Genomic DNA, 13,162 nt, shown 5'->3' on the forward strand with positions numbered 1-13,162 from the left:
CTCCACCCCCTCGGCTCACAGCCTCATTCCCGATGAAGGGCTTTTGCCCGAAACGTCGATTTTCGGGAGAAAGTGAGGACTGCAGATGCTGGAGATCAGAGCTGAAAATGTGTTGCTGGAAAAGCGCAGCGGGTCAGGCAGCATCAAAGGAGCAGGAGAATTGACGTTTCAGGCATAAGCCCTTCTTCAGGAAGGCTTATGCCCGAAACGTCGATTCTCCTGTTCGTTGGATGCTGCCTGACCTGCTGCGCTTTTCCAGCAACACATTTTCAGCTGCTTACCTTCATTGACTGGTGTACAAGAACACCCAGATCTCTCTGTACTGCCCCTTTACCTAAATCGATTCCATTTAGGTAGTAATCTGCCTTCCTGTTCTTGCCACCAAAGTGGATAACCATACATTTATCCACATTAAACTGCATCTGCCATGCATCTGACCACTTACCTAACTTGTCCAGGTCACCCTGTAATCTCCTGACATCCTCCTCACATTTCACCCTGCCACCCGGCTTAGTATCATCAGCAAATTTGCTAATGTTATTACTAATACCATCTTCTATATCATTAATATATATTGTAAAAAGCTGCGGTCCCAGAACTGATCCCTGCGGTACCCCACTGGTCACTGCCTGCCATTCCGAAATGGAGCCGTTTATCACTACTCTTTGTTTCCTATCAGCCAACCAACTTTCAATCCAAGTTAGTACTTTACCCCCAATACCATGCGCCCTAATTTTGCTCACTAACCTCCTATGTGGGACTTTATCAAAAGCTTTCTGAAAGTCCAGGTACACTACATCTACTGGATCTCCCTCATCCATCTTCAGAGTTACATCCTCAAAATATTCCTCTATATGTATCTTCCTCAAAACACAAAGTTAAGCTTTACTTCTGCAGCTTGTGAAACGTGTAAAACTGAAGAAAGTAACTAATACAGTGCTTATGTAGCGTCTCAAACAGGCTTCAAAAGCTTCAAACTTTAGCCCTACAGTCCATCTTGGAGATAAGATGAAAAACAGCAAAGCACAAAAAGTGCAAACAATTTTAATTCAAATACTTACAATTTTCCCACCTGACTTCTGATCAAACTGCACCATGGTAAAAGTCTTTGTCTCCTTTTTATACGAACAGTAATGTTTCACACAACTTGAGCCAAAAGGGCCTGTTCCTAGAAAACACAAAAAGCATTTTGATGTATTATACCATTCACCAAAATGTTTAACATTGCAATAATAGAACCACTTTCCTTGAGACACTGACCAAATATGTAGCTTGAGAAATGCTTTCCATGAGTTGTGACAGTTGAGTAAGTTGAGATCACAAACAGTTGAACTGCTCGAGAAGCCAAATTTGCTTCTGAAAGCATGGTGGACAACATATAGCAGCTATTTGATGAACAAATAGGACTCATTAGGAAGAATTTGCACTGATTTCAACAGACAAATTTCTGCCTGTTCTTCACCAAACACCATGTATGAAGATCCAGATGCATCACATCGAGAACCTAACAATGCATTTTCTATGTGTAGTTCCTGTATGTCAAATGGGATCAGTGTACAATTGTTGATCACAGTTTTAGAGAGACACAAAGGCAATGGAATCTGAATTTTACTTTAAAGGGGGCTTTAGAATGTTTTTAGGTACTTTGACGATTATATTCTTTCTGCTGAAGTGGATGTGAATTCTGTTGTTGCCAGGTGTTGAATAATGACAGCAATGGCTACAGTTCGCAAAATGATCATCCTGTGAAGACTGACATCATCAATGAAAAGCTGACTCATGTCTCAATTGAAGGCATCATCTGATTAAACCAAAATTGCAACTATTTCTATTTGTAAACCCCTCCATTTGTTTCCATTGTCTCATTGTTATGTCAGCAAGTAAGCTATTAAACAAGCATACGCAGTATCCCAACAAATCCAATCAGTAAGCTGGTAGATTGCAGAGTGATCTTCGGAAAGTCAATTTAAGAACAGTAAGCATGTCAAGACTACACAATAGAGTAGCAATTTGGATAACTGTTTGGAAGCAGATAAAAAAGAAAGAACATTTATCAAAAGTGACTAGGATGACATCAGAGAGAACAGATAGAAACATGGTAGATTACATCTAAAATAAGCAGGTTTTGAGCAAATAACACTGATGAATGCTCCATGGATCTCAAGGTGCCTGATTAGGCAGCAATGCCTGTGTCCCCCAGTATGGATTCACAAGGAGGTCACCAGCTCTTAGCAGACCCTCCTCCCACATGGTAGAGGACGTTCAGGCTGCAGTGGCAGGAAATGGCTCTTTCATGACCAATTACGAGCAACGATTTGATCTTCAGGTGAGAAGGCCTTCTCAATTTTCCATGCCCAAGCGAAATGATCTGCTTTGGGAAGGTGACAATCATTTCACTGCCTGCCTTCCCTTCCACTTCTACTGTGTCTGTCTTCCCTATCACAGCACCACTTCCTATGGGCCAGATTAATATCTACCCGTGCTTGCAGATAGATGAGCAAGGTTCAGGATGACAAGAGGCAGAAAACACTAATCGAAAAAAATGTGTAGACCCTGTAATGACTGTAGAATAGACAGTCAGCTGGAGAATAACAGTTCCTTGATTGGAGCTGATAATCTGATCCAATCAGGGAGCCCTGGCTGACATATAAAAAGGATGAGTGTCAGAAATACTGACTTTCTGGTGCCTTACTCTGTATTAATGCAGCACTATAGCTAAGGACTGTTCATGTGTAAACAAAGGGCTACTTGGTGACAGGTTATTGGCCTCTGAGGAGTTATTTCAGACTCCTTCCCTCTCAGAAATTGCAATGTCAGGTACACTATTAATTAGAGGTACATTTAACAAGGATTCCACAATAATCATTTGGGGACTTAATATTCACAAAGACCACGCAAACCAAATTTTCAATAATAGTTCAGTGGATAATTTTATGGCATACGATCAAAACTTGGCATACTGATCCAGAAAAATATCAGGGAACAAATTATTTCAGACCATTTTTCTTGTCCAATTAGACAGTACTAATTAATAATCTGGTAAGAAGGGAGTCTCTCAGGAACAGTGAGAGAACTTTCAATCGAATTGGAAAGAGGGTTAAGTAAATCTAGGGATTTTTCTCTGAATAACGCAAATTATATAGCTCAGAGGGGAAAATGGTCAAGGTGGATTAGAAGATCACATTAAAAAATATGGAGGAGGATATGCAATTGTAAACATTTAAAGAAGTCATTCATAACGTGCCAAATATCATACACTTTAAGGAATAAAACAGAGTAGAAAAATTGGCTCAATCATCGTTAAGAGGGAAAAGAACAAAGTATTAAAAAAGGGGCTTATAATTTTGTCAAATATGCAGTCAATTTGAGTGTTGTGAGGATTTTACAATTCAGCAAGGCTGCCACAAAATTGAATTTAAAAATACAGAATGACAGTAAGCTAGCAAGAAGCACCAAAACAGACTGTAAAAGCTTTAATGTGCATGCGGAAAGGAAAAGATGAGCATAACTAAACATAGGTCCCTTTGAGGCAGAGGTGAGGTTTTATGATGAGAAATAAGGAAATGAAAGAAGCATTAACCAAGTGCACCAACCTTCATGGTACATAATGCAAAGAAAATTCCTAAAACTAATAAGAAAACAAAGGTCTAATCAGAATAAGGGACTGGCACATTGTTTCCGAAACTCTGTCTCCCTCTCTTCTTGTGTAAAGGAGAAACTTTCACGAGATTTTCTAAGACTACGAGATGGCTTCATTGAAAAGGGTTCTAAATAGGGAAGATGTGGAAAAGATCTGTGGAATAATCTAGAATTAGGGTTTAACAATAATGGATCACGCGTTTAAGACAGAGATGAGGAGAATCTTTTCCTCACAGAAGGTCACAAGTCTTTTAAACTCTCTTCCTCAAAAGCCAGTGAAATCAGGATCCTTTAATACTTCTAATGCAGAGGCCGATAGATTCCTGAGAAGGAGCTAAATGGTTACTGAGTGGGAATGTGAAGCTGAAGTTACAAGCACATCAGCCACAATCTAATCAAATGAAGGAGCAGGCAAATGGCCCACTCCTATTTCTATCATGTTCATGTTGTTCGTTTAATGATCCTGAAGATCAAACTTCTGAATAGGTCCAGATCTCTTCACCAATAAAAGTGCTCGCAGCTAAAATCTGTTTCCAACTTGTACCATTGTAACTGTTAATAACGTAGTTCAAATTCTGAGGGAGAGAGGTAAAACAAGTGGAAAATCAAAACTCTGTGCACTTTCTTTTTGAAAACAGCCTCAATAAATGAACTTGAAAACCGCTTAGTTTAGGTGAAATCCACTATACAAAATGATTCAAAAATATTTTAATAAACAGACATACTTTTCTCGTGTAGATAAAGGTAACCCTCTGCAGTAAATGGGGTTGCTCTGATCAACTCATGAGGGCTTTTCTTAATTTTATTCATTAGTTCCTCTACTTCTGACCTTGCACCCTCAAAGCGATTTCTTGCCTGTAAAACAGAGCAATGTAAAAGTTGTTGACAAAACAGTCTGGGAAAGAGCATGATTGGTTACGTTTCACTGCCATTTTGTGGAACCTTGTTGTGGTATTTTATACATTACACAGTAACAGGGGCTGAATCACAAACCCCAGAAGCAGCAGGAGCTCAGGCCCACGTAAGCTTTTAGACGTTTAAAAATCTCAGACCCGATCCCACTTCCAGGTTTAATGGAGGCTGTGAAAAGGACTGACAGTCGACGCACTCCCACGAGGCAATGTGAACATTTTGATGAGACTAGCAGCCTCGGACTCAACTTGCTTTATAGGTTTAGCCCTAGCAGATTAGGTTCCTCAGCATGTTCAGAAACTCTGCGGCAGAAAAAAGGGAAGGACAGCTTTGGAGACAAGGTATAGAACTTCATGTCAGGCCAGGAAAAGGAGGAAAATTTTGGCCTGCAACCAGACCCTTCCGAAATCTCCCTAAACTGCCTTCTCCCTCTCCCCAATGCAGCTTCACCAGGGTGGGGTATCAAATCCACGCCCAGTTCTCTGTAACAGCCGCAGCTTCCTTTCCTGTTCCCATTCAACTGGAAACAAAGTCCAGGTGAAAGCGAGGACTTGCAGATGCTGGAGATCAGAGTCAAGAGTGTGGTGCTGGAATAGCACAGCAGTTCAGGCAGCATCCGAGGAGCAGGAAAATCAACGTTTCGGGCAAATGCCTTTCATCAGGAATGAGGCTGCGAGCCTCAGGAGTCGAGAGATAAAGTCTGACAATCAGGCTGATTTACAGATAGATAACCTACAGAATAAATGTTGTAGAGTGAGAATAACACAGCACGCAGGGACAGCTGAACTTCTGAATTTTCCAGTAGCTCTCCCCGCAACTCCAAACCCTCCCACCCCAAATACCGATCAGATCCCCTCCACTGCCTCAGCAATCCCTGTGAAGATCACAGTCAACGTGGTGAATGTTGTCAACCTCGCTCCTCAGAAAAGCATGCTGGGAGTACACACGGACATCTGGTGAGCCATCCCCTTCTAATTACAGCCTGCTCCTGTATACAGTGAGCCCAGTCACAGTGCCCACAATACAGCAGAAGTCACTGCTGAAATCGGAAGGACCCTGACAGCCTGCAGTAGGCAGACAAGAAAACATTTTTAGTAAATTCCAGTGACAAGAATCAAAAGATAAGCGTTTTTGGTTGAAATCATTAGAGCCATGGCAATTGATGCCCCCTCCAACAATCCCTCTTTGCTTAAAATGTCTTAACCCCTCTGCCAGGTTGATACTGGTTGGAAGCCATTTAGCTGAGAGTCTCCTTACACTGTGACAAATTCTAAATGAAGTAGCTTTATGCAAACGGTATAGTACTTTGCATATTTACATTAGTTGCTTATCTCTTTGGGACAGGCAGCTTGCAAGATTCTGGTGGTGCCATATGTAAGATTTCCTCCGATAGACCTCCCTGTAATTTTACCACACGTCCTCCTGACACCTCCAGTGCCATTTCCTGGGGCTGGTATTTAATGGTTTGCAAAGCGCATTGAGATATCCTAAGCCCACAAATAATGTGTATAGAAATGCAACTCCCGGCTCGCTTTCATTTTCTTGACGAATGTATAAATCAAAACTGAGAGGAGAGCTTATTCCTAAATTTCCAAATCTGGTTGATGATTTTACACTATTTGGACAGGAGATGGCAGTATGTGCATTACTTGCAGTAGTGTGTATATTAGACTGGGATACTAATATCAATATTAAGCTTAATACAAACAGGAACATTTTTTTCCCCAAATGTTATTGAAACACAGTGTAAAATAAGTGCTGAAGTTCTGTGAAAAGGTTTAATGTGGTTCAACTTGAACATTATCTGTCGCTTGATTATTTATTTAGAAATACCCAAGGCATAGAAACAAACCAAAAAAAAACAAAATTACGCACCTCAAGATTCTGACTACATTAAAAGGTACCTACATAAATGTTAGGTGTTCACAATAATTCACAATTAAATATTTTGCTGGAAGTGAACAGTTATAATGCATGGGGACAACTAAACAAAAGGACTGTCATTGTCTGTTATTTTGTATTAATTGCAGGTCATTCTGCTGTAATGCACATTTCGGTAACGTGAATTCACTGTAACGCCATTGACGAATTGAGGACACTGTTTCTAAAGCCTGAACTTTTAAAACATGTGTTGGCTGTAACGCACCAACACTTTAAGTCTGATTTTTCTACAATGCAGGGTGCACAAGAACGTAACCATCGCATTACAGAACTACCTCCTCACAAATCATAAAACTGCCCCGAGCCATGGGCAGCTCATTAGTGCTAAGATTCATTACAAAAGAAACATCAGAACAAAGGAACTCTACGAGAATTGAATGAGGCACAATTTTGTTTTGAAAAATCAGATGCTCGAACTTTGATCCAAAGCACAAGCATACAGTTGGAGACCTATTAATGCTCAGTTTTCCAAATTAAAACAAAACGCTTACATTTTGTATGTTCAGGTGTAGGTTTGTTTTGTAATGGTCAAAATCTTTGGCCAACTCATAGCCTTGATGATAAAAGGTGAAAAGCATCTGGAAAAAGGACAGCATCTGAAAGAGAAAAAGAAGTTACATTTTTAATTGATGTCTACATTTGATTGGGAAAAAGAGGGTTGGGCGAGGTGGATCACTTATTCTCTTTAACGGGACCAGAGCAGCAACGTTACTGGCCAGGTAAGCCAGGCCTTGGCAGGTGAATGCAGAAATAATGTTTTCTCTTGTGGGTGCCCAGAATTAGGGGACGCTGACCCAAAATTAGTTGTCACTTTTTAGAAGAGATGAGGTGAGGAGAAATGCTTTCTCTCAGTGGGTTGTGTAACTTTAGAACACTTTGCCTCAGAACATGGAGAAGGTGCTGAAGAGCCACCATAATCAGATTTGAAATGTTAACTCTAGTTCTCTCTCCACAGATACTGGCGGACCAGCAGAGTCTCTCCACCTTTTCACTCTTTTTTTTCCAGATTTTCAGTACCCACAGTATTCTGTTTTTATTTGAAGGATGAGGCAACTTGCTGTTGATTACCAACCTCGGCACTCCCTCAAATGATGAATCAGTGTATTTCTTCACGTTGAATACAACTTTTGAAAAAAAGGATGAAAAGGGCACAGACAGTATGCTGGGTGTGGTCAAGATTGGCTTGGTTGCAATACCAGTGACTGAGCTGGCAGAGTCTTGAAAAACGTATCTATCGCCATGTGCTTGAAGGTACTTGAGAGAGGAAACATACATGTCACAGATACAACTGTCCATGACAGCACTGGACTGAGTGACCACCGAACAGTCCCGTGACAGCAGCAGAATTGTATTCAACCACAAACTGTAACCTCATGGCTCATTATCTCTACCATTACCTTCAAGTCAGAGGATGATCTCTGGTTTACTAAGGAGTACAGGGGTGATGACAAGAGCAACAGTCGGCCTAGCTAAAAATGAGGTGCCAAACTGGAGACGCTGGGAAAGATATCAAAGAGACCTAAAAGGGGCAACTTTTTCACACAGAGGGTAGTGCGTGTACGGAATGAGCTGCCAGAGGATGTGGTGGAGGCTGGTACAATTACAACATTTAAAAGGCATCTGGATGGGTATATGAATAGGAAGGGTTTGGAGGGATATGGGCCAGGTGCTGGCAAGGTGGGACTAGACTGGGTTGGGATATCTGGTTGGCATGGACGGATTGGACCGAAGGGTCTGTTTCCATGCTGCACATCTCTACGACTCTATGGCATGGCAACATGTCTGCTAGATAGTGAAAAAATGGATGCAGTGGACTGAGTAAAGCAATCACAGAACCAGATCAGGTCAAAGATCTACAGCCTTGCTACATTCAGTTGTAAATGGTGATCATGTTGAGGTGGTATTGGATTGGGGTGGACAAAGTTAAAAGTCACACAACACCGGGTTATAGTCCAACAGGTTACAAAGCTTCCAAGTAATGTGATTTTTAGCTTTGTAAATGGTGATGGACAATTAAACAAATAACTGAAAGAAAATGTTCTACAAACATTCTTAATGATAGGAGAGCCGAACACATCAGTGCAAAAAAAAAAGAGTTGAAACATTTGCAACTATCTTTAGCCACAGTGGATGGTCCATCTCAGATCCCCATCTGAGGTCTCCAGAACTGCATTCATCAGACAATGCACCGCACTCCACACAACATAAAGAAACCACTGGATCCAGCGAAGTCTTCAGGCTTTCACAACAACCCAGCCACCACACTGAAACCATAGGCTCCAAATCTGGCTGCACCCACCACCAAGGTGTTCCAGTACAGCTACAATACTAACAGCTATTCAACAACATGGAAAGCACTTGTACAAAGTCTGACCAAAAGAATAAGTCCAATCTAAAGAATTATCACACCATCTGAAAATTGACAATCATCAAAGTGACAGAAGATGTAATGTCCCAGCTTGTTTTGAGGAAGAGTCACTGGCCTCAAAGAGTTCACTCTGATTTCTCTCCACAGACGCTGCCAAATCTGCCCAAGTTTTTCCAGCAATTTCTGTTTTTGTTTCTGATTTACAGCATCTGCAGCTCTTTCACTTGCTGTTTTGAGAAGCACATGGGTTTTCTTTTTGAGTGATGCCTCTGTAAGAGTAAAGTTGCTGGAAGAGGATGGCCACTTCCTGTTTGTTATATCGCGAGGTTCCAAGAAATGCATGTGTGACTTGGAGTTTTCATGAGGTTGAACACCTGAGAAGCAAAGGGCAGACAGAAAGGTAACTGTGGTGGGCGTTAACATGACATTCAGTCATTGTTACCTGATTGGACACTCAGAAAACACTGCATTTCTGGAAAGAACAAGGTTCTCTCAAAATAAGACAGTTTCTCTCTGGCAACTTCAAAGAAATATTGATGTTGAAGCAGAAGTTGTTGAGAATACAGCAGAGAATGTGGTCCTTCAAGTATTAAATAGACAGAAGGAACAAGTGCGGAGAACAGCAAGGTCAATGGATTGTGACTGGGCAAGAATCACTGCTACTGTCTCAGGGTTATCAGTGTCCATCATTTAGACAGGTCGTTTCTCAAGGCTCTGTGTTATTAATTATGATGGCCTGATTGTGAGAGGATGCGTTAACACGGCCTCTGTCATTGGTAAATGTGTCAGGGGGCTTCAGATGAAACAGCTGCTGCTTTATGTCACTCAATGGGCAAAGTGATTGGATGGGAAATAGGAAATCTGTAAAACAGAGGTCAGGTTTGAAACATTGGGAGACTTCAGGTAGCCCTACATTTATGTGAAAGCAAAGTGTATGCTCATAACTATGTGAGATATAGCTTTGTTATATGAACCATTTAAAGCAAAAGTTACTTCTTTGTTTGTTATACCCTTCACTCATTTATTAATGCTTGATGTATGTTGGCTTTTATGGCAGAAGTTTTAAAAAGTTAAATCTTGACCAGCGATTTTCTCTCTGTTGGTATTTTGTGAAAAGTATTGGTTTCTGTCTCTCCTTTGTGTAACTGACACGATGGTTTCCAGCATCCCAGCTGTGCTAGGCAGTAAGTGGACTGACTTTCTTCAAACACTTTCTTCAGTTCTCCGAGAGTTTCTGAAATCACTCACCAATGATAAAGTCGATGACTTTTCCTCCCAGAAGAATTTTCCCAGTACAGGAGGTTGCAGTATCCTCCTCTATGACTGGAGACCATCTCTCTTCCCCCATTAGATTGGAGTTGCTCGTAAAGTCAAGAGACTGGTCTTCTCTGTTGATGACACAGCAGTTCTGCTGTCTTGTGATAGTCATTGTTCGCAGGGAAGCTTGTAGTCTGATCTCAAGCATCGCACCCAGTGGCCCCTTCTCTATGCCAACAAGAAACACATAAACCCCATGTCTTGGTAAAAATGTTAATTAACTATCCTTGATTCCAACTCCCTTTCATCTCAGAAGTAAACAAACAGTTCACAACGCAACTGTTTACAACTCAGTATCTACAATAGACTCAAGGACCTTTAGGAGACTCAGAGTCTATTCCTGGTAACTTGAGAACTGCTTCCATTGTCTCCAAATATAAATACTTTATATCTTCTTCTCAGTAATAAAATATATGCCTTCCTTTTAGTGCCAACAATTAAACTACCCAGACTTACAGTCACACAACACCAGACTATAGTCCAACAGGTTTAATTGGAAACACACTAGCTTTCCACTGTGCTTCCAATTAAACCTGTTGGACTATAACTTGGTGTTGTGTGATTTTTAACTTTGTACACCCAAGTCCAACACCGGCATCTCCAAGTCAGACTTACTATCAGACACTCCTGCAGAACAGATCACATAATTGCATAAGTCATAGTTGCAACATAAATCATAGTTAGCTTGGCAAACCAGTCTTGTCTTATTGTGATTCATTTGGCTTTTGACCATTGTCTGTAATGAATTGGAACTTAAGAAGAAATTCCTGGTCATATGGTTTCTGCTCCTCTGAATTCAGGAATTTGCTCACCTTGCTTCAAGGCCACACACCAGTCTATTCTGAGGGTTTTCTGGTGCTAGAATCAGGGCTATTACCTTTTTGTGATAAGTTCTGGATTATACTGCACAGGACGTTCAGTTAACTTTCAGTTCCTTGTGTCTGTAAAAGTTTTCTGTAAGTCCAGGTCACTGGTTAACTAAGTAAACACCGTTAAAAATCACACAACACCAAGTTATAGTCCAACAGGTTTAATTGGAAGCACACTAGCTTTCGGAGAGACGCTCCTTCATCAGGTGATTGTGGAGGGCTCGATCCTAACACACTATCACCTGATGAAGGAGCGTCGCTCCGAAAGCAAGTGCGCTTCCAAATAAACCTGTTGGACTATAAGCTGGTGTTGTGTGATTTTTAACTTTGTACACCCCAGTCCAACATCGGCATCTCCATACCATAATCAAACACCTGAAGTGTTGTTAAGGACAATTTAATTCACTCATCCTCATTAAATTCAGAATCACTTTTCTGCCAAGTAATGTCGACTTTAACAGATTTTTTTGCCAATTCTTTTTTAAAAATCACTGAAATTGTTTCAATAGTTCAAAAAGTTTAATTTTATTTTAACTGGTTCATGAATTCTCCCAATTATCTTCTGTTTCTCCATATTTCACTGAACTTTGTTAGACTCCCTACAGTGTCGAAACAGGCCCTTTGGCCCAACAAGTCCACACCGACCCTCCAAAGAATAAACCACCCAGACCCATTCCCCTACATTTATCCCTGACTAATGCACCGAACACTATGGGCAATTTAGCATGGCCAATTCACCTAACCTGCACATCTTTGGACTGTGGGAGGAAACCCATTATCCGCAGACATGGGGAGAATGTACAAACTCCATACAGACAGTCACCCGAGGCAGGAATTGAACCCAGGTATTGCCCAATTTCATTTTAGCATTGCTTCTTCCTAACTTGCGTTCAAGAGCGTGCACTCATTCCCCCAGATCCACTGTGTTGGCGCTAGGCACGGCTTTTCCAGGGAGAAAGTGAGGACTACAGATGCTGGAGATCAGAGTCGAGAGTGTGGTGCTGGGAAAGCACAGCAGGTCAGGCAGCATCCGAGGAGCAGGAGAATCGATATTTCCGGCATGAGCCCTACATCAGGAATGAAAGGCTCTTGCCAGTTTGATTCCGGCAATTCTGAAAAACAGCTTTCCCAGTTTCACTCAAAGCAGGCCTTTCATGCTCAGACATAAGGAAGCAGAGGGCAGGATTTCAATACAGTCGTCACAATATACAACAAGTCAAAGAATGAGTTACAGAAGTTGCACAACAAAATAAGTTCAGTAAGTGCAAATTCTGAGGATAGAAATGTGGAACCTCAAAGAAGGTTAGAGGAGTTAAGAACCTTGAAAAAAAAAGGAAGTACAAAGACTAATTCCTAAACTTCATGAGAAACGTATCGCACTGTGGCACAAAAAACAAGCTACCCTAACACTGGGGTACCATGGATGACAAATTAACCAAACAAGTAGTTGGACATGAAAACAGGGGATAAGACAAGGAAAAGAAAAACTAGGGAAAGAAATTAAAACAAACCATCATAAAGCAACAAAAACAAATGGGAAAATTAAATTATCAAGGAATACAGGAAAAAAATAACTATTCAAATGATAGAAAAAGGAATTAAGAAAGAGGTAAAAGACATATATAGTTACTTTAGCTCAGTGTTTACTAAAAAAGATTACAAAATAGGCACTTCAGTGAAGGATAAGTTTTACAAGAATGACCACGTATTTGAGAAAATAAGGGAGAAAACAGTTAATGGATTAAAAGTAAAAAAAGACCTGGTCAAGATGGCAGATCTTCCCCCCAAACAACATTTAAGAATGTGTTGGGCTTTTACAATAATCTGATAGTATCAATATTAAGTAGACCAGCATTTATTACAGATTTTGATGAATTTATTGAATTTTAATTCCTCAATCTGTTGTGGTTGAGCTCATGGGTTCTGGAGTGTTTAGTCAAGACTTTTGAATGACTGTCCAGCAATATTATTGCTATGCTGTCATCCCTATAGTTGGACTTCCTTCTTACTGGCAAAATCCAACCCAACAACTTTCAATAAAAAGAGAAATTGCTGAAGAAACTCAGCAGACCTGGCAGCATCAGTGGACAGAAAGTAAGGTTAATGTTTTGAGTTC

General features: G+C 40.8%; 1 protein-coding gene across 4 annotated transcripts in view; it reads right to left on the bottom strand.

Moving 5' to 3' along the window:
• arhgap10 (Rho GTPase activating protein 10) overlaps window positions 1–13,162 on the bottom strand; it is a 205,769-nt gene that overhangs the window by 91,891 nt on the left and 100,716 nt on the right. For 3 of the 4 annotated variants that reach the window (XM_072567731.1, XM_072567637.1, XM_072567813.1), the window contains exons 7-9: window positions 6,984–7,088; window positions 4,365–4,494; window positions 1,062–1,168 (exon numbers count right to left, since the gene is read on the bottom strand). In XM_072567731.1, the coding sequence (XP_072423832.1) occupies window positions 1,062–1,168; window positions 4,365–4,494; window positions 6,984–7,088 (342 nt within the window). The remainder of the gene's footprint in view (window positions 1–1,061; window positions 1,169–4,364; window positions 4,495–6,983; window positions 7,089–13,162) is intronic. The other variant, XM_072567806.1, reaches the window with a different exon arrangement.

This window comes from Chiloscyllium punctatum, chromosome 1 (assembly GCF_047496795.1).
Source record: "Chiloscyllium punctatum isolate Juve2018m chromosome 1, sChiPun1.3, whole genome shotgun sequence".
In the NCBI taxonomy this organism is placed as follows: domain Eukaryota; kingdom Metazoa; phylum Chordata; class Chondrichthyes; order Orectolobiformes; family Hemiscylliidae; genus Chiloscyllium; species Chiloscyllium punctatum.